Source organism: Diceros bicornis, chromosome 4, assembly GCF_020826845.1.
Source record: "Diceros bicornis minor isolate mBicDic1 chromosome 4, mDicBic1.mat.cur, whole genome shotgun sequence".
NCBI classification, from domain to species: Eukaryota; Metazoa; Chordata; class Mammalia; order Perissodactyla; family Rhinocerotidae; genus Diceros; species Diceros bicornis.
In genome coordinates, this window is record NC_080743.1 from 35530759 (window position 1) to 35558251 (window position 27493).

Sequence of the window (27493 nt, forward strand, 5' to 3'; positions counted from 1 at the left end):
CTTCCTTGTTGCATGATCTTGGACAACCTACTTCACTGCTTTGTGCCTCAGTTTCCTCATCTGTAAAATGAGTTGTCTGGAGCATTTAATGAGTTAATACATATAAAATGTGCCTGGTGTATAGAAAGTACTCAATAAGTATCTATTGCAGAATAATTGACCCGTTAAGTAATATATCTGATTTATTAAGGATTCCAGTTAGTTGTACTTCAATTAATCTATTTTTTGAATAATAAAATGAACGGAAATAATGATATTATTTATAGAGCACAAAATAAATTTGAATTTGTACTATAAAAATTAAAAATGCTAATAACTGGCTAGTGTGTTTTCTGGGGTATTAGTAACTTTAGGATCTATGTACATTTGGAAAACAAATGAAGCAGAGACCCTCAATACAACCCCATCATGTAAGCGTGTGGTGCTTGAAATCTAAATGTTACCATCATCCCACACTATTATTTCCCCAGTGAACAGGCCTTGAAATATTAGTTATGATTTTTTGAAGTGAATAGGTCTTGTAGACTTTAACTTTTAATTCTCTTTCTTCCCTAAGTCCGCTTCCATTAAGATTTTTGTTTTAGATTGAAAATGAAAGGGAGATAATTTGTTAACAAAATACTGATGTCAGAATAATTTGCTAAACCCTTTTTACTGATCTCATTTCCTTTACTTTCTTTACACCATATAAAGAAACCATGTAATATGTTTTGTTTCGAGAACTTGGATATCGTATTTTTATCCCCCAGTGCCTAATATAGACTATTGATGTTCAGTAATTGTTTGTTGAATGAATTAACAAGCATGACAGAAGGTCCTTTTTTCTGCCCAATCATGTCTTCATTTGTTTACAGACGCCTGCAGAGTCAGTTAGGCAACATAAGTGAGCAAATTGGGTGGTGGAAAGGAAGCAGTAGGGATTGTGGTAAACGGTATCTGAAGGCTGGATTAAACACCAGCCAGAGTTTATGGCTTCTGCTGTATGTAAGGAAAGGCTTCTGCCAGAAGACTAATGAATATATACTTCATGTGAATGATAGAAATCCTTCAAGTTATTCTAGGCTGTTTCTGTTTTCCCGTTCAGTGGGTATCACGATTCCATAAAAAAATATATGTACACACACACATTTACTCCCTATATATTGACGCATATATAAAATACTTTACCCTAGCAGAAAGTTAGTTTAACAAAGATCACCTGCCTAGTGTCTGTTCATTTGCCACATCTCTGCTTATTGAGAATTGGTGGAACTTTGGAGGTGCTTGCAGAAACAATTTTGTTCTAAATTTACAAGCAATCTGAGGAGCTTTATAATTTCTGTTAGTGATAACGTGTAACTTTTCTAATTAGAACAAAAGCAAAAGTTAAATATTCCCGAGAAAGTGTTGGCCGATATATAGTGTGCACGTGTGGGATTCTTGCAGCTGGGGAGACCACCTGGCTCTGCCCTCTCTGCCTACTTCGCAGACTTTAGAAAAAACTGGGAAGAAGCAGCTAGAAAAACGATAGTCCACTTTTAAGTTCTAATTGCTAGGATGGCAACTGATGTCCTGCAAATTAAATGTATGTGGGCTTCAAGGCACTGGACCAGTCTCACTGGGCTGTCTCAGTCTTACCTCTTTTACTCTTTCTGTGAGTTCAGGTATATTTATATTATAGTGCCCTAATTCTTGATCATCTCTCCTGTTTTGAAGCATAAACCACATCCTATAGCAAGAAAATCAACTTGCCAAGCCTTTTCTATTCTTCCTAGCAGCTCTTGGTATTTAACCTCTTCCTTGAAACTTGCAGCCTCGACCTCCCCTCCCCAAATCTGCCCTCACCACCTCTTGCCTAATCCTTTGCTTGTGCACAATGTTACTCTTACCTTATGTATATTATTATTTAATGTTGACACATTTGTCTTTCGTTTTATGTCTGTATGACAGTGTGGTCTTTTTGCCCTTTGACAGCAGGGACCATAACTTTTTGACTCACGGTGTTGACAGATACTTACTTAGTACGTGGCTGTTGATATGATAGGGTTTAAAATTCACTGGGATTTTTTTTTTTTTTTTTTTTTTTTGTGAGGAGATCAGCCCTGAGCTAACATCCGCCAATCCTCCTCTTTTTTTTTGGCTGAGGAAGACGGCCCTGGGCTAACATCGGTGCCTATCTTCCTCCACTTTATATGGGACGCCGCCACAGCATGGCTTACCAAGCAGTACTTTGGTGCGCGCCCGGGATCCGAACCAGCGAACCCCGGGCCGCCGCAGCGGAGCGCGCGCACTTAACCGCTTGCGCCACCGGGCCGGCCCCTCACTGGGATTTTGAAGCTGAAAAAAGATCATTTGAATCCTTTTGTAAATTATTTGCGAAATGGACAGATTCGTTTTTACTGATGTCTGTACCATCAACAAAATGGGCCAGTCTCAGAACTAATAAGACCTATTAATAAAATGCTGCAGATCAACTTGAGAAATAATTATTGAGGGAAGAGAAAAGAGCATTTAGTAGCAAATCAAGTAAATTTTGTTGATCTAAGGTATTTGATTAGAAAAATTGTGCAAAAAAATTTGTTAATGTTTAGACTGATTTATATTCCTTCTTTGTAACTGCTGTCTGCTGCTCAAAAATAACTATTTGGCAAATTTTCTCTACTTCTCTTTATCTTTTTCTAGTTTATGTCTATTATCAATGCATTCTGATTACATATCTCAATCATGTTCCTTTTATATTATTATCTAATATGATGTGGGAGGACCTTGCATTGTTTACTTTTCTTGAAGGTTGTCTGCTGTTTATTACTTTAAGACTGCAAGACTCTTCTGCACCAAAGCTTTTGGGTCTTAAGATCAGATTTCAAGGCTAGTAGTGCTTTGTGTTCCCCTAAATGGAAAAGATTCGTAAGGTATTTATTAAATCCAAGCATTCCTAAGGAAATTATTTAAATGACTGCTAATTCTACTGCATTAGAAGTATCAACATTCATTTGATACGTATTGAATTAAAAAAAAAAAGGTACAGCTTCTCAAAGTATATTCTAATAATCTTCAATTTAGTCACAAATGTCATTTAATACTTTTGAGTAAAACTCAATATTATTGCAAAAAAACTTAGAAATTAGTTCAGTGCAATTTTTAATTAATATTTAATTTTAATCACTATTAATAAACTAGTAAGCCTTTTAAAATATAAAGCTTTCTTATAATCACTTTACGTAATTAAATATCTCATTCTTTGCAAATGGTTTGTTTCCCTCATCTTTTACTATTGTTTTCTTAGTTTATTTATCTTTTATATAATAGACTCAAACTGCCTCGTGTGGAAGGAAGGAGCTGGATGATGTACTAGAAGTTTTGTATGTGATGGAATTTAACCTCAGTTTATGTCTCTCCCCTACACAGTCCCTTCAGTCTGAATATGTTCATTACTAAGGCCTTGCCACTCCAGTGAGAGCTGTTCCACCCTTAGACACAATTTCTTCATCTGGACGAGCAATGGAGAGGGAGAACAGCTGCTTGCCGGGAGAATAGCTCTGCCTTCTTACCTTAAATTAAAGAAAGCGCTAAGATAAGACCTTCGAGAGACTTGAAATCAGAAAACTCTGGCTAATGACTACTATAAATGCACTGAAACTATGTTTATGGAGACATCAACACTTTTTAAGACAGTTTTAATGTTGACTTTGGTATTTTGAAAGGTTATTTTTAATGTATTTCGGTAATACATTTGTTATTACATAGACGTGTACAGTGTTACATTATGTAAGTATTGTGAACTTTAAAAGACTATTTTGATAAATTTATAAATATATAAAATTATGTAAAAACTAGACTATATTTTGACTTAGATTTTCTTGCTGTTTGCTACCAAAAATTTGTATTTTGAATTTGTTTAGTATGATTTTGTCTACAATGAATAAATAATTCCTCTTTATTAAGAAAAAGTAAGGGAGAATGTTTTTGAAAGTGATTTTTATGTTCCCACTATGATGGTAGATCTGTTCATTCTTTCGGGAAGTCGGTCTAATTTAACCTGTTTATCCAAGTTTATCTCTATCAAGAGTATAATCATTTGATTCGGCTGATTTAGACCATTTCCTTTCCCTTTGTTTTTGTTTCTGAGCCATTTAATTTGGCATCCTTGGGGGCTTTAACAAAATTTAACATCCAGCTGAAGATCAGAATTCGCTGCGAGTTTCTCCTGAAAGTGTGGTTTTTCTCTATGAAATGACTCAACATTCCAAATGCTTTTATTTCTTTCTTCCTCTCAAAAGAGTTCTTAACTGGATGAGAATATTCTGCGTTTGGTACGACGTGGTTGTTGCCTGTAATCACACATGGTCTGGCACCAGTTTCAAATCAATGAAGAAATAAAACTGAGAAGGATGCTGCTAAGTAGTTCACTGTATTAAAGGAGCTATGCTTAAAACAGATTACAAACCCCTAACGCATCAGCTAGCGTATCAGAAACCCAATATGAAAATGAAGGGACTCCATATAGGTACTCACAGCCCTTTCATGTAAGTGTAATCTTGAATTTAGGCCTCCAGAAGCCTGTAGGCTTCATTTCTTTGGGGAGTTGGGGAGCCTTAGATCCCAGTTCTCTTCCGTGCTGCTTATGAATGGACTACTCAGAGACAGTTAAATGGATTCATATGAAGTGCTTTACTCTCAACCATTGAGTTATTTATAATGTATTTATTAGAAGGGGGTACCTTGAGACTATTATACATGCTTCAGCAAAACATCTTGTTCGTGTTTTACGTTTTACAAAAGGCATTTGAATGAATGTTTGACTCAGGTTTGTTAACTTAACCTTCAATAACTACAGTACCAAATAATTGCACTAAACTGGTGAAAAATGAATTGTATGTTTTAGGAATCAAAAATGAAAATAAGTGGAATTAAATTGTATACTTTTTCTAAAGCTGAAATAGTAAAATATTTTATTATGAGTTGTTGTAACAAAAGATTGGTTAATTGTATAGGAAGATGATCGTATTTTTTTAAAATTATGAGTGAAAAGTAATTCAGATGACATTTGAGAAGTGGGGGGAAGGGAACCATATTGACCGTTTTAGTTCTGTGAGCACTAATTTGTGTGCAGCTATTAAAATGATTGTAAAATTGTCTACTGTAAATTTTCCATAATTATGTGTGTATATTAGTCATATGTATCTACATGTGTATGTCTTAAAATTATTTATACACATGTGCATACATAGACAAACCAAGAAGTGATTGTATATAATATAGAAAGTATATAGTAAAGTAATTCTACTCCAATAATAAAAAGTGTTTGACATGTATTTTGTTATGAATAGTTTACCTTCCAAAAGATATTTTGTTCTATTTTAAAGTGTAGAAGAATACACTGCTAATAAATAATAAAAGTTTTATGCAATTTATGTTTTCCCTTGCTTTTATAATTTGGATTTTGAGTTATTAATGTACTGAAGTCTCTTTATAATTTTATATTTGATCCAATCTGGTTGGTGCCTTTTGAGTTTCTCAAGATCTCTGTTCTGGATTTTTAGTTTACCTTTTATTGACTTTCCAGGTTGTGGCCATTTCCTGAAATACATGACAATAAGCACAAAGAAATCTTTTACTTCAAATTTCATAAAAGTCAGATAATGTCAGGCTCTTGCTGTCTTTCTCTCTCTATAATTTTCCTTTCTGTTAATAAAACACTGATCATGACCAGTGTTTTGAGTCCTGCTTGGTCGTTTATGACTATTGTATGATACACTGGTCATCAGTTCCTTTTGAGAAAGAATCACCTTTATTTTCTTTTTCTTTTTGAGGAAGATTGGTCCTACGCTAACATCTGTTGCCAATTTTCCTCTTTTTCTTCTTTTTTTCTCCCCAAGGCATAGTTGTATATTGTAGTTGTGGAGTTGTAGCTCTTCCATGTGGGGCGCCACTTCAGCATGGCTTGATGAGCGGTGCATAGGTCTGTGCCCAGGATCCGAACCTGCGGACCCCGGGCCACCAGAGCAGAATGCGCGAACTTAACCGCCAGGCCACCAGGCCAGCCCGTGAATGGCGTTTTTTTTTTTAAAGGAGAAATTATAGAAACAAATCAGATCTATGCCCTGAAGGACCAGCTTGGAAGAAGCTGCACTACGTATTGGAAATATTTTATGTATTAAACTGGATCTCTTTGGGTTGTGATGTTTCTGAGTGTTTTCCCTTCTCTTTTGTCTTTTAAAATTTTTCAGAACACATAGGAAAGGTTGTGGGTGGGAAGGTAGTTTCACTTCTTGAGTTGAGAATCAGCCAATTAGCTGTCGTTACAACACTGTATGAGGCAGTTGGGGTACCATGGCTGTCATGGGGCCACATCTTAGAGAAGGAGATTTCTTATGAATTCATGAACCTGTCTAGAAGGGCAGAAAATCTTTTTCTACAGATTCAGTTCTTATGAAAAAAATAGTAAAAAAATCAGTTAACTAATTCAACAAATTTCTCACCTACTGGTCATTGAGTTCATGTGGTTTTGCCCCCCTTAGATGTCAAGTGATTTGTAAATCTCAAAACACACCTAGAGAGTCTACCCAATATATGTATTCAGCTGTGATTCAAGTAACAGCAGGAACATGAGTTTACTGTGTTTTCAAAATCATTATTTGTATACTTTCCTTGGTGACATGTTAAACCATCCATATATTAAAAGTTTCTACTCAAATCAATTGTTGGTATATAAGCTGAACGGTCCTCTGTGGTGTTTCATGTCATATAAGAAGTATGTGCTCTACCTTAAGAGAGTCATAGTTACTCATTAAGTAGTAGATAATAACAACAATAAACAAACACATAGGGACAGAGATTGGATTGGTGGTTACCAGAGGGGAAGGGGGGAGGGAGGAGGGTGAAAGGGATAATTCGGTACATGTGTGTGGTGATGGGTTGTAATTAGTATTTTGGTGGTGAACATGATGTAATCTATGCAGAAACAGAAGTACAATGATGTACACCTGAAACTTTTACAATGTTACAAACCAATGTTACTGCAATAAACAAAAAATTAAATAAATAAATAAATAAATAAATAAACCCAACTTCATCAACACCCAAAAAAAAAAAAAAAGTATGTGCTCTTTCCCAAAGTGCCCTGTGGGGCAGAGTTGATGCCTGCAAATGCCTTGCAGTTCTCTTTGCAACACTCAGCAAAGCAAGAATTGGTCACTGCATGTCTCCTCGGAAGATTAATTAGGGAGATTTCCCATTACAGCAAGATATAATTTACAGCACGAGATAAAACTCCTTTATTTACACATAGGCTGCATAGGGGTGGCACCTATGGCATGGAAAGGAAAGTAGAAAATAATTGTATTAAGTTATTTTGGGCTGCATTGAAATGTTAATATATTCCCACCCAGTTTCTTCTTTATGGATTGAATTATGATAATCATATCAAGAAGGAGAAAAATAACTTTTCTAGAGAATTTTAAACTTTTTTGGTAAGTGCAAGTAAAAACTTATATTGAAAGATTACTTTTAATGCAAAATACAGTTATTTGGAACTGGTTTTAAATGGACAAACATAAGTTACCCGACCTTTTCACTCACCATGTCTCGCTTTAACCGCATACCACCAAAATAGAGTTGACTTACATCACCGCTTGCTAGCTATCCTTTGGTTTGAATCAAGGTGACCAAAATTTTTTGAGAAATTGAACTGCAAGTGACAAACAGGGCAAGGTAGTAACTGTAGAAATGACTCCAGCTGCAAATGTTTTACATTTACATTAAACTTCTGATTCAAGGGTAACAACCTATCAAATGTATTTTGTTTATTTATATTATGGCTCTCTTCCAAAAGGATTTAATGTGGCTTCAAAAAACGGAGCAAGTATACCATAGAGGAGTGAGAAGGGGCTTTGGAAACAAATTCTGAGGCAACTGATATTGAGTCTTAAAACCGAGATAAATAGGCCTCTCAAATGTCACAGGATATTGGTCGTCTCTTCCTAGTTTGGGCAAATTTACACTAAATACACACTTTTAGTCAGCTCCAGAATTCTTCATTGGGATTTATTTTACTCAAAATTTTAAGAATAATACAATATATTATTATTAACTACAGGCTCTATGCTATACAGTAGATCTCTAGGACTTATTCCTCTTGCATAACTGAAACTTTGTACCCTTTAATTTGCTAAGAGGGTGAATCTTACGTTCAGTGTTCTTACAGCAAAATAGTAATAAAGAGGATGGGAGGAAACTTTTCGAGGTGATGTATATGTTTTTGGTATTCTGTGACACCATCACATCTGTGATGGTGTCACAGATGTATACTTTCCTCCAAACTCATCAAGTTGCATACATTAAATATGTATAGCTTTTTGTATGTCAATCACGCCTCAATAAAGTGGTTTAAAAACTGTTTTTAAACAAGAGATTATCTCCAAGTGAGGTTGTCAGTCTTGACATTCAGATCCCCCAAAATGATTGTGTCAGGTACATGGAATAGAGAGTTCAAAAGACAAATTGAAACCAGAGATCAGAATAGTATAATGGTAGTCTATGTAAGTATCTATCTATTTATCTCTCTAGCCATACTTCTATCTATCTAGTAATACATCTGGCCTTTACTGGGAGCTGATGGAGATTAAGCTGTAAAGTATAACATATGCCTTATGTATTGAAAAGAAAACTTGGAAGACACAGGGATCCGAGAGACTTGAGATTAAGGGAACCAGTCCATTCTTGTCTTCATCCAAAAAAATAAAAGGGTAAAATTCTGGAGGAGATGATGGAACCATTTGTAAAAATCTAGGTTTCTTGCAGACAGACAGACTTTTAATACCGTACTGCACATTCTAAGAGAGCTACCATACCCCAAGAGGCACGTTCCAGGCAGTTTTTTTAATTCTAGAAAGATGTAACCAATTAGCTGCTCATGTAGCTTGGGTTGTAAAGTAACACGGCAGCTGCGGAGCGTGACCAGCAGGGTCAAGTAGGCCTAGGTTTTCCTCATTTGAGAAAACATGTAATATTCACTTCTTCTTTCTCCCTTGGCCACTTTTCATACCAATTTCTTTCACAAGTATAACAGCCAATCCCAGACTTTTCCTGCTGCTTGAGAGCTAGCCAGTAGCTTACTTTGCCACTTAGATCACATGCTTCAATGACCAAGAAATAAGTGGCCAGGGGCCACACCAAATGGCAACACTGCAGAAACTGTAAAACAGAGTAGAGACACTGGTGGCAGAATCACTGGGCTCCGAGATTCTCATGTCCCATCATCACAGAGCACCAGCCTTGCAGTTCTCTTTCTGATATTGCACCAGAGGCTGAATGAGGGACGCTGGCCCTGAGATGGCTATCCTGGCATGACAAGAAGTGAGACTGCTGAGAGACCTTGATAATCGACCAAGCTGACAAACTGAGACTTTAGAATAGCTTGATCTATTTTAAAGTCAAATTTGTTGGGAAAATTAACCCTAATTAAGGATTCCTGTTTAAGTGACAGGTGCTTAGGACTGCTAATTTTTAAGGTAAACCAAAAGAGGAGAAGTTCACCCATCTGGTTGGGAGGTGAGATAAAAGTCAATTACTAAGTCAGGAACTAATTATTTTTCACCTGGTCAAGAGATAGGAGAAGCCCTGTTTGTCAGCTCCCCCAAGGTCACCCCCAAGTTCAACGATTTGCTAGAAGGACTCACAAGACTCAGCATATGGTTACACTCACAGCTAAGATTTATTACAGTGAAAGGGTACCAAGCAAAATCCGCAAAGGGAGAAGGTACCTGGGGTGAGGTCTGGAGGAAACAAGGTATAAGCTTCCAGGAGTCATCTCCCAGTGGAGTTGTACAAGATGAGCTTAATTCTCCAGCAACTGGTGGTGACAACACACGTGAAGTGCTGCCTACCAGTGAAGCTCATTAGAGACTAAGCACTCAAGGTTTTTTATGGGGGGCTGGTCATGTAAGCACCCTCTGTTACAAACTTTGCAAACAAAAATCCCAGACTTGCACAAGGAAAGCAGGAATTCTGCATCAACCTTCTTATTTACATGGTAGGCACAGTGAACCACCCTCATCATTAGAGGCAGTTTGACATCAGTGTAGGGAGCTGTAAGGTCCCAGGTGGAAGCCAAGGGCAATCTCGAAAGCAGGCCTTTCTAAGGACACCAGTCTCAGGCCTGCTGTGTAAACACTTTTTTGTACACTCTGTATCTTAGCCAATTAATTTTGTAGTAACTAAAGCCCATTTAAATTAATCTGCAGTTTTACCTTAAGAAGTTGACCCAAAGTCCCTGTTTTTCAGAAGACTTCTTTGCAGATGGGAGGAGTTGTGATCTAGGAGATGGGAGCTCCATCTTTCTAGGTCTCCAGTGCTCCAGATGGGCCAGAGTTCTGGTTTCCGTTTTGTTTTTAAATGTATGAATTCAGAAGTCACGCAGCTTTCTCTTCCTAAACACTGCTGGTCATAGACCCCATGTCCTCAATATTCCAGACCCTTTCAGGGCAAACTAGAGTAGGAAAAACTCCCAGAATCTTCTTTAAGAGATGAATTAGTTTAAAAATTTTGCATCTAATATTTACCCATTATTTAATAAGTAAAAGAAATAAAAATATGAGTTAATAGTTTTTAAAATATTGCAGTTTCAAAAATATTAAAGTAAAAAAGTATTGAAAAAAATGAAAGCTAAAAATATAATGATTGCATTAAAATAAAGGTAACATTGAGGTTTTAAAAAAGACATACTTTAAACAATAAAGATATAAATTAAATAATAAAATATTTATCTAAATTGATAAACTGCTTAAAATAAAAGGCAAATCTAAAGAATGAAATGCAGTGAAATAATATAACCAAGGAATTGAAGATTTAAAAGGGTGAGGTAGAGGGCCCGGCCCGGTGGTGCAAGCGGTTGAGTGCGCACGCTCCACTGCGGCGGCCAGGGGTTCGCTGGTTCGGATCCCAGGCGCAAACCGACACACTGCTTGGCAAGCCATGCTGTGGCGGCCTCCCATATAAAGTGGAGGAAGATGTGCATGGATGTTAGCCCAGGGCCAGTCTTCCTCAGCAAAAAGAGGAGGATTGGCAGATGTTAACTCAGGGCTGATCGTCCTCACACACACACACAAAATAAATAAATAAAAGGGTAAGGTGGAATAATCTGAAATAAATTAAGAATAAGTCAAGAAAGACCTGGATTTTTAAAAACGAAAACATAAAAAATAAAGACAAGTTTAAAACACTCTTTCATAAAGCAACAGGGCTGCTTGTGTGGAGAAAGTTTCAGAGGCCCCTAGGCCTCCCATTTGGCCTGAAGCCAAGGCTGAGCTACCCTGGACAGATCTGGTGATACTCAAAATCACCAGGCAAAATAGTCTAAAGAAAAGACCTATGAGCAAGACATTTTGTCAGCTCAAATTATCCCATTTAGATTTCCAGCCTGGCATCTGTAGACCTGCAAAATCTGCTAAGCCTTGGGGTAATGTAAATAGGACAATTTTTTCTTGATTGATTACTGTAAGACAGCCAATGTACTAAGTTTCATAAATTTATAAATAAATCTATAAGCTATCTTCCTATATAGTCCTGAGAGGTTTTAGGTGGAGGAGACAGAAGTGGAGAATAAAAGTGACTTGCCCAAGGTCATACAGCTAGCAAGAGGTACAGCCCAGATGTAAACACAGCCTTAATGGCAAAGCCCTTCTCCTAATGTTTTCCCTGTTACATGGAGTCAGTCTCTGTTCAATATGGCCTGATTGCTGTGAAAGAGCACATCAAAATGTAACACCAGAAACACCTCAAGCAAGACGGTTCTCAGCACTTTAAAGCTTCAGGTTGGCGCACACATTGTTAAGCCCAGAAAAAGTTTGGGTAAAAGGTGTTATTTCTTTGAAAACAGAGTATGCTTCAAGGCAGGGTATCTTAGAGATATGTAGATAGGAACAATCTCTTGCTGATTCTCAGCTAGCACAAAAAACCTAAAAAGGCCAAGAATTCATACACTGGGACCTGATGGAAGAAAATGAAGTTCTTGAAATTTTAAAATATTGTTTTAATGCTGTGTTGAAAAGATTCGTTGGCCAAAAGGCAGAGAGTTCAAGTTTGAAGTTTCCACAGCAACGTGCCTGTGCAGTTTTTTGACATGAATGAGCAAAGGCTTTTCTTTTTGTGCTCATACAACAAAGAGCAACATCTAATAAACAGGCAATCAAAGGACTTTTTAATATAAGTTTTAACATTGTCCCAACAATAAACCCTGAGCAATTCTTTTCCGAATTGTACTGTTCTCTTGGTTTTAATGGCTTCAGACACTGTGCGTGAGTATACCTGACTATATTATAATTAGAATCCTATTTAATAAGATGTTTTATTGAAAGCACATCTTGTGGTTTTTAGTCTATGTATTAGTTTTATCCTAAAAAGTAATATGATTCTTGTAAAAAATCAGCCATGCGTTAAAAGTAAAATGTTCAAATCCTCCTTTTCCTCAAATCTGCTAACCTGAAGTCATTGTAATAACAGATTATACTTCCAGATTTTTTTTCTAAAGCATGTTCTGTACTTAAATAATGACTCTGTCTGAACATCCGAAATGTTGTGTGTCTTCCTGTTCCTGCACAAATAGGCTCAGTGTTCCGAATGATGTGCTGGCTAAAAATAGGCCCTGTCTTCTCTTGTGAGTTACACTCTAAGGCTTCTTCCTACATATTTTACATGCCACATACAGTCAGTCCTTTTAGTGGTCAGCTTACTATCCACCTTCTTCAGGAAGCTTTTTCCTATTTTGGATTTGGTGAAGTGTCATTATTTCCCCTCACTAAGCTGTGACAACCTGAAGCAAAGTTGTACGCCTTTTGTTGCTGTATCCTGAGGTACCCGACCCATAATAGGTATAGGTTGAACCCTTTTATTTCACTTTTATTTTTTTCATATTTTCTCTGAGTTCTTCAGAAATTAAGTGCTACATTGATTTCATTTTCTCGGGTAGGCCCTCAGCCATTAGATCTAGAAGTCTGAGTGAAATCTGGTTCCAGACGGCTTCTTGCTGGGAGCAGAACTTTGAAGAGGCTTTATCCAAAAGGATTGGGGAAAGTTGAATGGGCTGCTGTCTCTGGTGACTTTGCTGATCTAGAAAGAATGGAGACAATGAGAAAGAAATCAAAGAAATTTACTCATATTGACCCACAGAAATTGGAAAGTTGACTGTGGATTGATATTTCGTTCATTCATTCAACAAAGTTTATTGAGGCTACCAGGGAGCTACAGATATAAAGTTAAAATTGCTGTGCTCAAGTTCACAGTCTTGTGAGGAACAAAGACACCTAAATAATGACCATCCAGGCTGATGACATGATCTTCCTGGGTCCTGAGGAAAGAGCATGGATAAAACTTGAGAGAGTGTGGTCAGAGGGACTTCACAGAGGAGAGAGCATTTACTGAGATGGTTTTGAAGGCAGCAGGTGTAGGAGCAGATGTTGGTACATTTTTTCTAATTAATAACCTGAATGTGTTCACCTGGCAAGGAATTAGAAGAAACAGCAACCTTCAGACCATTGGAGCCATCCAGGGCTGAGGCTCCCTCCCATTCTCTGCCCCAGCAGGGTCCACACTTTCTCAACTTTAAGGTGCGCCCAAGAGGAGAAGAGATGGTGTGCAGGACAGAATGAACTGCTCAATCCTTACTGTTTTTCCACAAACAGACAGAATTGAGTAAGCGAGTGGATAGTATTGACTAAGGAAGCGGACAAAATTGACTAAGGAAGTAGACAAAATTGACAAGCGGGGTTGCAGGTTGGAAAGGGTCATCTGGGAACTGACAGAAACAGAGGCATGGGAACACTTTAATTTTATTGGAATTTAACTTTCCTGACTGTCATTTTCCTTGACTGGCTATGTTTAAAGGATGTATATAAATTTATCATTAAAACAGTCATAAAGGGAGATTCATATGAAGCTATAATTCTTAATTTTGGCTGCATTAGAATCACCTGGGAAGCATTTTTTAAAAAGTAGTGCCAAGGCCCTACCCCAGACCAGTTAAACCAGAATATGGGATGTGGGGCCTGAGACAGCTTTTTTTTTTTTAAACTTGTCAGGTATTCCTGGTGCACTGTATGGTTAAGAAATTGGGGGAAGAAAGCCATGCTTTCAGCCATTTAAGACTGTCTTTTTAAAACAAGATTTTTAATTCTTCAAGATGGCTTTTAAATTTGAGGTTTAGATTGAGAAATAATAGACTAATTAGTCCCCCCTTATCTATCCGTTAACAAATATCTTCCTCAAGGGATTGTGCTAGGAACTGTGGGGGAATAAAAAGAAGGAGGACAAAGTCGAGAAGGTGTCTTCTCCATGCCTTCATCCTTATCTTCAAGGAGTTCATCATCCAGTTGGGGAAATTATATAATCATGTATTGGTTGGTCTTTTTTGATTGTGAGAGATACTCAACTTTAACTAGCTTAGGACACAAGGGGCTTGTAGAAGCCAAGAACTGGGAAGTGGCTGGATTCAGGTATGGCTGGAACTAGGAGCTCAAAACCAGCAGGAATGTCCTATCTTTCTCTCTGCATGGCAGAAAGCATGACTACTGACAGCTACCACATGCTGCAACTTAAGCTTCAGTCACCTGGAGAGATATTGGCCTGACTCTCAGTCCCAAGTCCCCACTCCTGGGAAGAGACTCACATTTACTTCTGGACTCATAAACCATATCTGAGTGGGTTGGGGGCATTGGACTCACAAACGAACAGGACATCACTCTTTGCAATCAAGTGAAGGATAGTAGTTTTCTGAATAATAGGTGTTCTGGTCCCAAAAAAGTGTGTGGAGGGAGGGGTTTTCTGGGTAGACAAAACAAGTGTCCACTACCCTTGTATAGCAAGACAAAGATGTTACAGGACAGCACTGGAGAACAGAGTGGTGCAGAAGTAATGACCAAAGGAATGGTACAGAACATGGCTGTACCCCATCCGAATGAATGCTGGACCTTCGGAGCAGCCTCTTCGCAGAATTCAGGTTTCGCACCACATGTGGGGTTTGGAGGTGGTTAGGAAGAAATGAGGCAGTGCATATAGTGTGTTTAGTACCTGAGCATCATCGCCTGCCTCACACCCCAACAAGGAGGAAGCATGGGAGAGTTGTGTCTATGGAGTTTGAGATACGTCTACGTGGAGATGTCTGATACGCAGTCAGAAATGGGGTGATGTCCTCAACTCTTAAATTCCATGACAGAGAAGCTTCTAACATACGTTTGATAGCTGCTTCCACTGGGGCTTGGAGGGCTGTGCCCTACATCCAGAGAAGGGTTTCAAGGATTAAATGTAAAGGAATATGCTGAGAAAAGGGCTTCTGGAAATTGACATTGCCAATTTGCTTCCCAAGCAGGGAGTGGGCATCTAATTTCCAAGATGAGGAAAAGAGAATATATTAGTTTTTCTAACCACCAATTATTACCTCCATGAAGCAGAAACAGGATAGTAGCTCCCAGTTGTCTCATTTGTTTCCTAATCAATCTAATTTAGACTTTAAAATTACATGAAATATTTCTTAGAGTTTTCTGAAGTTATTTCACTTGTGATCTTGTCAATCCAGCTGAACTCTAACTGAGGATGATAATAATTGTGGCCAAGTCCCAAAAAGTGTATGATCTTTTCTGCCATCAGTGATATGTGAGAACACACACACACACACACACACACACACACAGAGCACTCTTTTAAAGTAATTTAACCTCATAGCTTAAATTACCTAAAATAATTTCTAAATGCTTGAAAACACAAAACTGGATGTTCTCTATCCAGTTCCTATCTCCAACAGACAGAAATATTTTTTAAGCAGATTTTAAAAAATAAACTATATTATACTCCTTACTGGAAAAAAAGTCACTTCTGGACAGAGACCAAGCCAAAGCAATTTTAGTTCAAATTGGCTTTCCTGGAAAAGCTGAAAATGTAGTTCAGAAAAGAAATGCCTTGGCAACTTTACAAATCAACACTCAAAAACTAACAAGATCAGTCTACATATCTTCTGCTTCCATGATTCTCAAATACTAGTGTGGAAAAGAATCGCCTGGGGAGCTTGTTAAAATGCAGCTTCCTGGGCCCAGGAAGTAGCTCTGACCCAGACCTAGTGGATTTGGTACAGGAGATCTGAAGATCAACTAACTCTGACTTCACAGTTCAATTAACTCTCTAATTGTGGAGATTTATAAATTGATAGGACTACAATGAGAAATTGTGTTTGTGTTTATTATATTTTATGTTTATAAATTGTGTTTATCTCATAGTCCTCTTCAGTGGGGCCTCCTATACTAGCATGTTGGGACAACCTGGTTCAAGGCATAGATCCATCACTATGTGTGTGACTTTGGGTAAGTCATTCACTGTCTTTGGGTTTCAATTTTCTTATCTGTAAAATGAGGATACTGGATGACATCAGTGGTTCTTAACCTTTTTGAGATTACAGACTTGTTTGAGATGCTAATAAAATTCTTTAATCTTTTCTCTGGAAAAATGCACGAATACATACATTTTTGCACACGAATTTAGGGAGGGTCACAGTTTCCTTAAAACGCTTACAAAGACTTCCTGTGGCAGTGACTCTCAGAGCTGGAGAATTTTATCTAAATCTACATTTCATAAGCCTCCCTGCCCACAATTATTCAGATTTATTCCATTGAAGGGCATGTCCCATTACATCCTCCACTACCTGTCCCATATTGGGAATCACCACTGTCACTAATAGGTGTGGCACACATTATATCCTAGCCACTTTGTGAAGTTGTTTGCATAAATTTAATCGTTATAAGACCCCTCTCAGAGGTAAGAGACAGCTTCACTTTACAAATGCAAAAACAGGTTTCTAAGGTGAAATAACTTGCCTGAGGTCACATGCTGATAACAAACAGGCTGTGGATTTGTCCCTGAGTTCTTAACCCCTCTGGTAGGGTTTCTCAGTCTTGGCACCACTGACATTTTGTGTTGGATACTTCTTTATTGTGGGGTCTGCCCTGTGCATTGGGAGAGGTTTAGCAATTCCCCAGTCTCTACCCATTAGATGCCAATAACACTCCCCCACCCAAGTTGTGACAACGAAAAATGCTTCCAGACATTGCCAAATGTGGCTGGGGGGCAAAAGAGCCCCCAGTTGAGAATCACGCTCCCTGGTACCCTCCTCTGACAGTACTACCGTAGTGAGCCGCTGTCGCTGACGCGAGGCTGGGGAATCTCTTGAATCAGAGCAGGAGAAAAGTTGGGAGCCATCATTATAAGGTCTCATGTACCCCAGGTAAAGGGCTTCAGGAAGGAACAAACTAAAGTCATTTCCAGCTCCATCATTCTCTAAGTTCATAATTTCTATAAGCTCTACCATTGAGCTTTCTTAAACGCACACATGCAGTCGAATCACTCCTAAATTTGGCTATAAAACAACACAATGCTGTTGCTCCTTTGAAAAACCTCGTCTACAGTCCAAACAAGCCCATACCAACACGTTTCTCAGTTGTGTTACTTCTAAGAGCCCAAGATCTGAGGAAATACAGCTGGGATCTGAAATGGGATTTTAGGCAGTCTCTTGTGCTTGGTGAGGGTGCTCTGCGGCTTGGCTAGCAGCAGATACAGAGGGCAGTAGGAAGTGAGCAATTTTTCACGGCTGCCACTTACCCTTTGGTTTCCCAAGTATGCAAGACAGTTGCTAGATCATGTTTTGGTGGATTAAGAAATTGAGTATTAGGAAAGTCCACATTGGATCCTGTCAGGGGTGGGTGTGGAGTTGTATTGGGGTGAGGGGGGTGGTTGTTATCAACAAAAGCTCTATTTAAAAAAAATTTGGTGGCATTGAGCATGAGGATGTGGTTACAAGAAGCTTTTAAAGTACTTTAGAAAAATCAGTAATAACAATGCTTTGCTGCATAACTCTGATGCTGGTTCTCTCTCTTGAGAAGATAGTTGAGATCGAAATCGTTATCCCACCTATGAAAGGTTCCCAAGAGACCTATTCAGTCAACACATATTTAAGTGTTTACAATGTGTCAGGCACTCTGATCAAAAAGCCTTGCCCTCGACTAGCTTACCATTTGGAGGGGGAATAACCATACCTCAGAAGCCTGGCTGTGGCTGCGCTGTGCACAGGTCCTTTGGGGCATACAGGCTGGACAACCCAACATGGGGATCAAGAAAGACTCCTTGCAGGATGTGAAATCTGTTCTCAGACCAGTAAGATGAGTAGAACTTAGCTGGGCAAAAGCAAGGACAGATTGTGGAGAGGCAGCCAAGAGAAGAGCATGCACTGAACAAATGGAGAAGCCCAGATGGGAGAGAGAGGAGAGTCTGGGGCACACTCAAGGATGGCAAGTTGCACAGCATAGCTGGAGCCGAGTTGGAGGAGTGAGAGATGGGGTAGAGAGATGAGCATGTAAGAGGTCACGTGGGGACTTATGCAGGACTGTTCTAAGACTCCTGCAGACCTCAACACTTTCAGAGGACCATCACACATCATATCAAACGTATTAAAATGTTTCCCGATTCTACCTTTAGGTAATTTGTAAATAACAATGAGTTGAATTGCAGTAGACAATTAAATAGCATATTAATTTCTATTTCAAAGCTTTCTTATTGTATTTCAGAGCCAGCAATTCTTTTTTTCAGATATCAAACATTTTCAAAGGGTTTTGAAAAGCTGGAATGCTCTAGGCACCGTGCTTATGGGGCCCAAATGACAACAGCCTTGTTTTAAACTTGCAGGTTTAAACCTGATAACTGACCCCCACCCTCCCACTGCCCAGTGCATTCTCTCCTTTCTCCTACCCTTCCTGAGTTCTAGCAGGGCACATGAGCAGTCAGCTAAAGTGGCCTCAGCTTCTCTTGCAGCAAGGAGCAGCCACGTGACTAAAGTTTTGGCTGTTTGCAGTGTGTGCAGAAGTGATATGTGAAATTTTCAGTTCACATTCTTAAAAAGGAAGCTAGCTGCCCCTCTTCTTTCCCAATCTCTGCTGGCTGGATTGTGGACACGGTAGTGGTGAAACAATGTCAACCATGTAGACAAGGATAACATCCTAGGGCAGTGGTTCTCGAACTTGAGCATGCCTCCGAGTCACCTGGAAGGCTTGTTAAAACACAGATCACTGGGCCCTATCACCAGAAATTCTAATTCAGTGGGTCTGAATCATTTCTAATAAGTTTCCAAATGATGCTGCTGCTGCTGCTCAGAACCACACTTTGAATACCATTGCCCTAAGGGATGGCAGAGCACTAAGAATGTACCTGGGTTTCTGGATTACCTTGTGGAGTAGATCTGCCTTCCACTTGGACTGCACGTTCACCTCCGTGAGAAAGAAATTATTTATTTTTTGAACCTCTATAGTTTTTTGTCTCCTTGTTACATCAGCTTAACCTATAGCAGCTAATCCATGTTAAGGAAATTAAACTTTACCAAGGGAAGCACTATAGTATAGTGGTTGAGCATGGAGTAATGGGTTTGAATCCTAGTTATGCCTAGCTGTGTGATCTTTGTGACTCAGTTTTCTCATCTATTAAATGGATCCAAGGGGACAAGGTCACCTATAGCTCATATCCCCTTTCTAGACCATGTTCATTCTCAGGATCCCAGAATTCCCTGCTCAGTGGCCAGGAACACACTTCCATGATCTGCAGGGACCTCTTGTCTGGCTTTGTCCTTCTGATGGCTGACTATGCCTTCCAGGTACCACGCTAGGTCTGAGATATTGCCAAGGTATGGCTATGTGACAGGGGTGTGGATGACACTTGGATGGGCACGCTGGAGTGTCCTAGGTTAAACATGAGGCCCCTCTGGCATGTGATGACAGAGCAGAGGGTAGGGAGAGAAGAGGGTGGACTGTGGACCAGAGGCAAGCTCTCCAAGTTGTCACATTCTAGTAGCATGGAACAACCTATGAATCTGAGAATTCTAAATTTGAGCCCAGCCTTCTAGCTGTCATGAAAGTATATTTGTCAAGTTAGGAGAATAGAACATAATTTATTTAACAGTTTGATAGCTTGATTTATTTGATTTTAAAATATTAAGACATATCACCTGCAGACTTCCATCTGGACTCCTGCACTGGTCTGCAAATTTAGGGCTGACCCTGGCTACCTTGTAGGCCTGCCATGAGGACTGAATGAAACAATAGATGAAAAGTACTCAAAACAGTGCTTGGTGCACATGGTATGTACACAATAACCTTAGCAATGACAATGCTTATGATTCTCCTGAGGGCAATAGGGACCTGGTGAAAGTTTTTAGGCAGAATAGTGACATTTGTTCACTATTTTTTCTGACAAATATTGATTAAGGGTCTACTATGTGTCCAGCATTGTTCTGGGAGCTGCCAAGAATAGTAGTAATCAAAGCAAAGCTCCTCTTTCCAAGGAATGTACATTAGAATGGAGGGTAGAGAAACAGATAAAAATAAAAATATTTGACACGTCAAGTGATGTCTTTTGGTTTCAGAAAGATCATTTTGGCTGGAAGGAGGTAAGGCTGCAAGTAGATGTCAGTTAGGAGCTTGTTGGGAGAAGAGATGGTGGTTCTCTGATGCCGATAGTGGCAGAGTCAATAGAGATAAGTAAACCGATTTAAAAAACATTAACGTGCTAGAATGATGACACCTGGCAATCGGTGGATATAGGGAGTGAGAAAAGAAGGAACACCCAAGAACGCCCATAGAACACCCACGTGGAGATGTCCACTAGGATATTTTATATAAGGCTGGGCCTTTGGACGGTTGGCAAGTGTCTCAGTGGTAACAGCCAAAAGCAGCATGGGGTGGGCATTCAGTGCGAGAAAAGCAAGTAGAGGCAGAAACCGAGCACTTTCTCCAGGAAAGGAGTGAGCTACAGGAGGCAGCTGGAGATGGGGGTGAAGTGCAGGGAAAAGTTTTATTAGGTTGTGGTGAAATCAGCATTTTTGCAAGGCCAAGGGAAAGCAAGGAGTAGGGAGTAGAGAGACTGGAGCTGTATCCGAAGGGGTGGTTGATGGAGCAAGTTCCTGCTGGGGGAAGGAGGAAAGAGATGCTAAGGAAAATCACTTACTGTTTCACCATGGAAAAAAGCAAATGAAATCATTTATACAGCCATCCATTCCTTGATTCAATAAGTATTTATTGAGTCCCTTCTACGTGCCAGGCACTGTCCCAGTGCTGGGAATAAGACAGAAAAAACCCTCACCGTACATTATGTAAGTCTAGTAGCTTAAAACAAAAACAATATTAAATTCAAAACAAAAACAAATCACAACCAAACAAAAATTTGGCCCCTGCCAGGCCAAGGCTCAAGAAGGCATGGTCTTGGCAGAAGTGTGACTGCAAGGCACTGGAGTCCCTCAGCAGGGACTTTGCTCGTTCCCACAGGCGACACACAAGGCAGCAACTGGGAACAGGGACCTGGAACTCGAATACCCACCAGATGTGAGAGGAGAATTTTTATTTCAACATCAGTTTTAACTATAAACGATTAAAGGAATCTCTTGCGGGCTTGCTGTGCTTGATGGGCTCAAAGCCTCAGTAAAGACAAACGACAACAGGCAAAAGACGATGGCAGATTCTCTTTAACATCAATAAACTTGATATCTGAACCTTCAGTCCTCTGAAGAGCAAATCTCTGGTTCTTCTCTTTAATCCCCCAACTCGGCTAATTCCATTTAGATACTGCCTAAGTGGACAAAATCCATCAAGTCATACTTCGCCCTTTCTCCATTCGACTTCTTCACAGTCATCAACTAATACTATTCTTGAAAGAGAGAGAGGAGAGCAGAAGAGGCACGTTTTGCATTTCATCCTGAAATGTTACCCTTAGGGACAGACTGGACAGGACTCCTGCCATATGACCCAGGACTACGTTACACGTCAGACAGAGTAGGTATATTTCAAGTATCAGAACTAGGGAGGAGAAATGTTAAATTTGTGCTTGGGGATTCATAGACAGTTTGAACAGCAAGGGACTTGGAAGTCACTGAGTGGAAACTTCTTATTTGACAAGATGAGAATGATCCATCACAAGGCCAGTTGGTGGATGCCCAGCTTAGATCCCAGGTGTCCTGAAACTCCACCTAGCATTTTTTCCATTACTCCATGTTACCATGTTCCATACTGAGTTCAAATTTCAAATAAATGATTTTTCCAGTGAAAAATGATTTATTGGGGGAGACGATTCTATGAAAAATTTCTCACATGGAATGGATAAATGAGTGCTTACACCAAAGAAGATTTCAACATCAGACTGCAAACCTCTATCTAAGACAGACCAGAAGATAGCGTTCTGAAGGGAAGAGCTATTTTTGTCATTTACATTGTGGATAATTCAGGTCCTTTGCTTTCCTCCTGACACTCACTTTTAACCTTCTGACCATTTCACTTGTACCTTCTGGCCATTTCATTACTGAAACACAAGCCAAACTCTGGAAAGGAGTTTGGTGATAAGAAAAAATTGAAATTATGATTTAAATTGAGACTTGGGGATTTTCTGTGGATAATTATCCATGTCCCACGTTACCAAAGAAAAAATGAATTTCAACTAGAATATAAAGTAATTCTCTCTGAAAATGTGGGATGAAAGAGATCAGCCCTGGGTATTGGGAGTATATTTATCCCTCAGAAAAATCTTGCCCCTGGAATGCATTAGACTGGGATGAAATACTTTGGAAGTATACTAAATTTTATTCTAACATTGATGAGAGGGAAAAAAAGGAAAGAAAAATGAAGCAGGGTGAAAAATAAGGTGATTGAGAGAGAGAAAAAGAAGAGACAGAAACTTGTTAATTACAGGACTTTCTGAGCAAGATATTTTTCTTCCTTTCACAAGTTAGAAGCTATTGAATAATTCATGCCAAGCGTGGAAAGGCTGCCTTTTCCCTGGGTGATGTATAACCGTGCAGGAGAGAGCTTCGAGTGGGTTCAGCACATCAGCCACCACTCTTGCTTCTGAGCACAGGGTGCTCTCCTCTGGAGCCCCGCTTCGGCTTTTGCAGCTGAGCATCCTTGCTCCTGCTGCCTGCCTGCCTGCCCACCCGTCTGGGCTTGCAGCCTGCCACTTTACTTTTTCCAGCCCCACTGCCAGCTGAGAAGTCTCCCTGCAGCTGCTGGTTTCTGCCTAGGACCATGTGTGTGGATGCTGCTTGGGAGAAGCAGGCACTTGCTCCTGGCACGGATCCCAGCTGAGTTTCTCCTGCTGATTTCGGGACCACTGATGCTGCTGCTGAGGAGGTATTTCCTGGCATCCTTCCCTCTGCTACCGCCAGCTAAGGACCAGCCCAAAAGTAAGCTATCCTCAACACCTTTCCCCTGGGATTTTTCCCAGCTGGGATAGCTCTGCGTTCTCCTTGAAACTAGGGGCTCCATCTGGCAATGTTCCCAACTATGTGTGTATTTGCGTGTGTTGGGGGAGAAGAGGAGACTGTACTTGGTATTGCTCTGTCCTAGGGCTTCCCTGGTGCCTGCTGAATGCAAAAAGGCCTTGCCCCTGGCACTAGAGACATTTCCGAGGCAGGCACCTGTCATCTGCCACCCCCGTTGTTCTCCTCGAGCTCCCTCTCTCCCCCTCCCCCAGCCCATTATTCTGCTTTTGTGTCGGTGGCAGAGGGCTGAAGGGATGTCTTTGCCCTCCTTGCAGGCGGGTGTCAGGATGCGCCGCGCTGCGAGAAGCCGACGCTAGCGAGCGAGGTGTGAAGAGTTGGCCAGAATGACCAACTCCTCCTCCACGTCCACCTCCTCCACCACCGGGGGGTCGCTGCTGCTGCTCTGCGAGGAAGAGGAGTCGTGGGCGGGCCGGCGCATTCCCGTGTCCCTCCTGTACTCGGGCCTGGCCATCGGGGGCACGCTGGCCAACGGCATGGTCATCTATCTCGTGTCGTCCTTCCGAAAGCTGCAGACTACCAGCAACGCCTTCATTGTGAACGGCTGCGCCGCCGACCTCAGCGTCTGCGCCCTCTGGATGCCGCAGGAGGCGGTGCTCGGGCTCCTGCCCGCCGGCGCCGCGGAGCCCCCCGGGGACTGGGACGGCGCCGGGGGCAGCTACCGCTTGCTGAGGGGCGGGCTGCTAGGCCTTGGGCTGACTGTGTCCCTCTTGTCCCACTGCCTGGTGGCCCTGAACCGCTACCTGCTCATCACCCGGGCGCCCGCTACCTACCAGGCGCTGTACCAGCGGCGCCACACGGCGGGCATGCTGGCGCTGTCCTGGGCGCTCGCCTTGGGCCTCGTGCTGCTGCTCCCGCCCTGGGCGCCGCGCCCTGGCGCCACGCCACCGCGCGTCCACTACCCGGCGCTGCTGGCCGCCGCGGCGCTGCTGGCGCAGACCGCGCTGCTGCTGCACTGCTACCTGGGCATCGTGCGCCGCGTGCGCGTCAGCGTCAAGCGGGTCAGCGTCCTTAACTTCCACCTGCTGCACCAGCTGCCCGGCTGCGCCGCCGCCGCCGCCGCCTTCCCCGGTGCTCCGCACGCGTCGGGCCCCGGGGGTGCGGCGCACCCGGCGCAGGCCCAGCCCCTGCCCCCCGCGCTGCACCCGCGGCGGGCGCAGCGGCGTCTCAGCGGCCTCTCGGTGCTGCTGCTCTGCTGCGTCTTCCTGCTGGCCACGCAGCCGCTGGTGTGGGTGAGCCTGGCCAGCGGCTTCTCGCTGCCCGTGCCCTGGGGCGTGCAGGCGGCCAGCTGGCTCCTGTGCTGCGCCCTGTCTGCGCTCAACCCGCTGCTCTACACGTGGAGGAACGAGGAATTCCGCCGCTCCGTGCGCTCTGTCCTGCCCGGCGTCGGCGACGCGGCGGCCGCCGCCGCTGCCGCCACTGCCGTGCCCGCCGTGTCCCAGGCACAGCTGGGCACCCGCGCCGCCGGCCAGCACTGGTGACCCGGCCAGGGCCCGAGGGAAGCGGAGATTCCGGCTTCCAACGTCCTTGGTCACTCACCATCGCTTCCTGCCCTTGTGAAGTATCCCCTGCCCGAACGAAGACTCCTGCCACGAAGCCCAGTAAAATCGGTGCGAAGATTTCCCCTTCGACCCCAGTGGGATGCCTGAACCAAGGTCTCTCCCTAAATGGGGTCCCCAATGTCATTTTTGGACGGCCACTTGATTTTTACCCTTTGTTTCTGTGTTTTAGAGAAACCCTCAAGTCAAAACACTGGTCAAATCCTAAAGTCAAAACTTCAAGAACTTGCGAACTGACGTTTACTAAGAACCGGTTAATTTATTTCAACACTGTTTTTGAAAAAGAGCTTTGATAACGTATTATCATTCCCACCTTCATCGTCTTATGATATATATGAAGCGCCTTGAGTGTGCATGAGCCAAAAGAAATACTATATTGATGAAAGAAATAATATTTAAGAAGTATTTTAGAAAGTAACCTATCTTTGATGATGCTTCTGTTATAATTTAGCCTTTGTATATTAACCTGAAGAATGAAGCCACAGATGTGCACACCAGTGTGAGTTGCCATTAAGACCTCAAGCCCCTTATTCTTAAAAGGGTTTTTATAAAGTAAAATCATTCCCGAATGAGATAGAATCTTAGCCAGTGGGGGAAAAACAGATTTATTATTTTACACTCCTTTTTGCACTTCTAAGACTGAAAATTGGCATTGAGTGTTAAAGGGAAATATTTCCATTGTACTGATTGATGGTCTGAGCCAGCAATGGAATTTGGAAACAAATAAGAGGGTTATCTATTTTACGTACCAGTTTCACATTTTCTATAGCATGCACACTTGTTGCTACCCTCATTTTGTAATTAATTTACTTGCCTTATGAGTGTGATTGTAGCTTTGAACATTCTGTACTATAATGGTTGCTAAGGAGAATAAGTCCTTCTGTTTTCTCTTTAACATTTAAAATATCTCAATGCACATGATATAATTAAACACTAATAATACCATGACTGCATAGCTAATATTAGCTGCTATTGCATGCTCCTAGATGCTAGAACTTATTGGGCATGTGGTATACTAAAGCAATACCCATTAGACAAGGACATTTTACTTCTTCCAAACACCAGAAGAAGTGGCCTTCAATTATTTGAAAAGAGACACAGATACACCTCTGGCTACCTAGAGTTCTTCTTGTCTTGACCCAATTTATGAGAAAACTCCCACGTGGGACTTCGTCTTGCACATGGAACCACAGTCAAGATGGATCAATAATATAGTTTGGCTCTGCAAAGCCATCTGTGCTCTTTTAGGGTTTAGACAAACCACACATGAGAAAACAACACTGTTTTTTATGTAGTTCGTATATATTACCATGACACTTTTAACATTAATATCGTGTCTGTTAAAAGAGGTGTAATAAACTCAGTTATATATAACAAACAGTTCAAATGGGAGTCTGTTCTAAAATGTGTGATTCGAGGCTTGCCCTTTTCATCTTTGGTTTACTCAATTTATTTAGAAATATTTGAAACACACAATTGTGTGAAATCACTTTATAAAATTAAAAAGGGAAGAAAGTAATTTTAAATAATCATCTATCCTCAGTCTGATTGCTGATTACATCAAATCTGGGGTGGATCAGCCTCAATTACCTGGACATTGTAAGCCAGGATAGTGGGAGCACTTAGGCATTTGAATAATTATGGGAGCTGCAGGAAACTGACATGTTTGTAGTAAAACAAAACAAAGCAAATATATTCATCACCAGTAATAGATCAGCAATCATTTTATTAATCTATCCCCTTTGTGCATGCACCATTTCTCTCTTACTAAGGTTTCATCTGTTCCCATTTTCCTTGATTCAAATATTTAATTAAAGTTCAGACAACCATTCCTCTGAGTTTTTTCTTCCGTCTCTGGTCTTCTTGCATACCTCCTTGAGAATACGGTAACAATGACACTGTATTCCAAAGCACTAATGATGAAAGTAACTTCTTTGTTCTGGCTTTGTTTACTTTTATTTTTGGTTTCTAAAATTAATTCTACTTTATGTAATTAAATAGGGTCCATAAGCCAGCATTAAAAACAAAAGGTATAATTTCCTTTCCGTAAGCATAATTCATTCGTGGCATAGGGTGCAACAACGACAGAGAGCTGAAGAGTTTCCTTTTTTGGGGGGTAGGCTTTGGCACTTTTCTAAATCTCTATCAAAAAGATCTTTTAATTAGACTTTATCCTTGTTTCTCATTGTGGATGCTGCCAGCAATTCCTCCTGTTGTTCCTATAAACATTTGCCACACATATAAACTTAGTTTTTCAAGTACCTGATTTTTTCCAATGTTTCTGGCTAACACTGAGAACCATCTTATGCTTGCTCAGTGCCATGTGGGAGACCTACTTTAGGTTATATTTACTGGTAATTAACTCCACAGGACTGATTCACTTTTAATTTCGAAATAGCAATGAGGCATCTAAAAATGCCTTAGTAGGACACTAGCTGGAAGTGTTGGAGTTAGTGCTTTTACAAATTAAGTGAATGGAGATTGTGTTCTTATTTAAATGAAACCACATATTATCCACTCAGGGATGAAACAAAAACCTAATTGCTGTCGTGGGCTGCCCTATTTTGCCTTTTTTACTTTTTTTCTTCAAGTATATGCCTGTTAAGACATGCCC

General features: G+C 40.9%; 2 protein-coding genes across 4 annotated transcripts in view; both read left to right on the plus strand.

Annotated features, from left to right (window-relative positions):
- Positions 1–5393, plus strand: part of CDC14A (cell division cycle 14A) — a 155620-nt gene extending 150227 nt beyond the window's left edge. For 2 of the 3 annotated variants that reach the window (XM_058538638.1, XM_058538639.1), the window contains one exon: positions 3388–5393. In XM_058538638.1, coding sequence (XP_058394621.1) covers positions 3388–3417 — 30 coding nt within the window. In that variant the 3' untranslated portion in view covers positions 3418–5393. Of the gene's footprint in view, positions 1–2769; positions 2892–3387 lie in introns of all 3 variants that reach the window. The other variant, XR_009219745.1, reaches the window with a different exon arrangement.
- Positions 5394–23618: 18225 nt separating this feature from the next.
- On the plus strand, positions 23619–24801 carry GPR88 (G protein-coupled receptor 88). The gene has a single exon (XM_058537154.1). The coding sequence runs from the start codon at positions 23647–23649 to the stop codon at positions 24799–24801; it is 1155 nt and encodes a 384-aa protein (XP_058393137.1). The 5' UTR covers positions 23619–23646.
- The last annotated feature ends 2692 nt before the right edge of the window (positions 24802–27493 follow it).